Source organism: Zeus faber (genome assembly GCF_960531495.2).
Source record: "Zeus faber genome assembly, contig: SCAFFOLD_36, whole genome shotgun sequence".
NCBI lineage: Eukaryota > Metazoa > Chordata > Actinopteri > Zeiformes > Zeidae > Zeus > Zeus faber.
In genome coordinates this window covers 84,736-85,636 of record NW_028293165.1, presented here as the reverse complement: position 1 = coordinate 85,636, position 901 = coordinate 84,736, and the positions used below count along the sequence as shown (strand labels likewise).

At 46.3% G+C, this 901-nt stretch overlaps 1 protein-coding gene across 1 annotated transcript; it reads left to right on the top strand.

Moving 5' to 3' along the window:
* Positions 1-231: 231 nt before the first annotated feature.
* On the top strand, positions 232-614 carry LOC307247622 (histone H2A-like; the record flags this gene model as incomplete). Its single annotated transcript, XM_080024664.1, has 2 exons — positions 232-393; positions 483-614. 2 exons carry the CDS (start codon positions 232-234, stop codon positions 612-614), a joined length of 294 nt encoding a protein of 97 aa, XP_079880790.1.
* Positions 615-901: the final 287 nt, after the last annotated feature.

The window sequence follows — 901 nt, the reverse complement described above, 5'->3', positions numbered from 1 at the left end:
ACAATGTGGATATAAATAATCTAATTTCTGAGACAAAATACGTAAAAAAAATCACAAGCTTAAGGACACAAACTACTGCTTTGGATGTGCAGTGTGACGGTTGTGAAATTTGATTCTGATTTGACGAAAAACTCGGGTCAGCGCTGACCAATCAGATCGTTCCAGCAAGGATTTATTTCAGCGCTGTAGAACGACCGGATCACCTTCTACTCGTTAGAAGCCGTCGTGATCATGTCTGGAAGAGGCAAACAAGGCGGCAAAGCCAGAGCCAAGGCAAAGACGCGCTCTTCCCGTGCCGGTCTCCAGTTCCCTGTCGGCCGCGTTCACAGGCTGCTGCGCAAAGGCAACTACGCCCGGCGCGTCGGTGCCGGCTCTTCCGTCTACCTGGCGGCCGTGCTGGAGTAACCGCTGAGATATTGGAGTTGGCTGGAAACGCTGCCCGTGGCAACAAGAAGACCTGCATCATCCCCCGTCACCTGCAGCTGGCTGTTCGCAACAACGAGGAGCTCAACAAGCTCCGGGGTGGAGTGACCATCGTTCAGGGCGTCGTCCTGCCCAACATCCAGGCTTTTCTGCTCCCAAAGAAGACTGAGAAAGCTGCCAAGTCAAAGTAAATCTGCTGGATCACTTCCCAAATACAACCCAAAGGTTATTTTAAGAGCCACCCACATCTTTGTAGAGAGTAAATCTTGTGAATCTACTTAACTTTCCTATAAATCAAGTTACGGTTATTGTCATACACCACATCAACATCACATAATCTAGCTCGCTTGTAAACTCAATAACTGCAATTCCCTGACACCAATAACAGCCATTCTGTTGAATAGTATTGTAATATTGACATCATTCATATAATAAGTATTTGTTTAAGCAGAGTTAAAAAAAAATTAAGATTCAATGC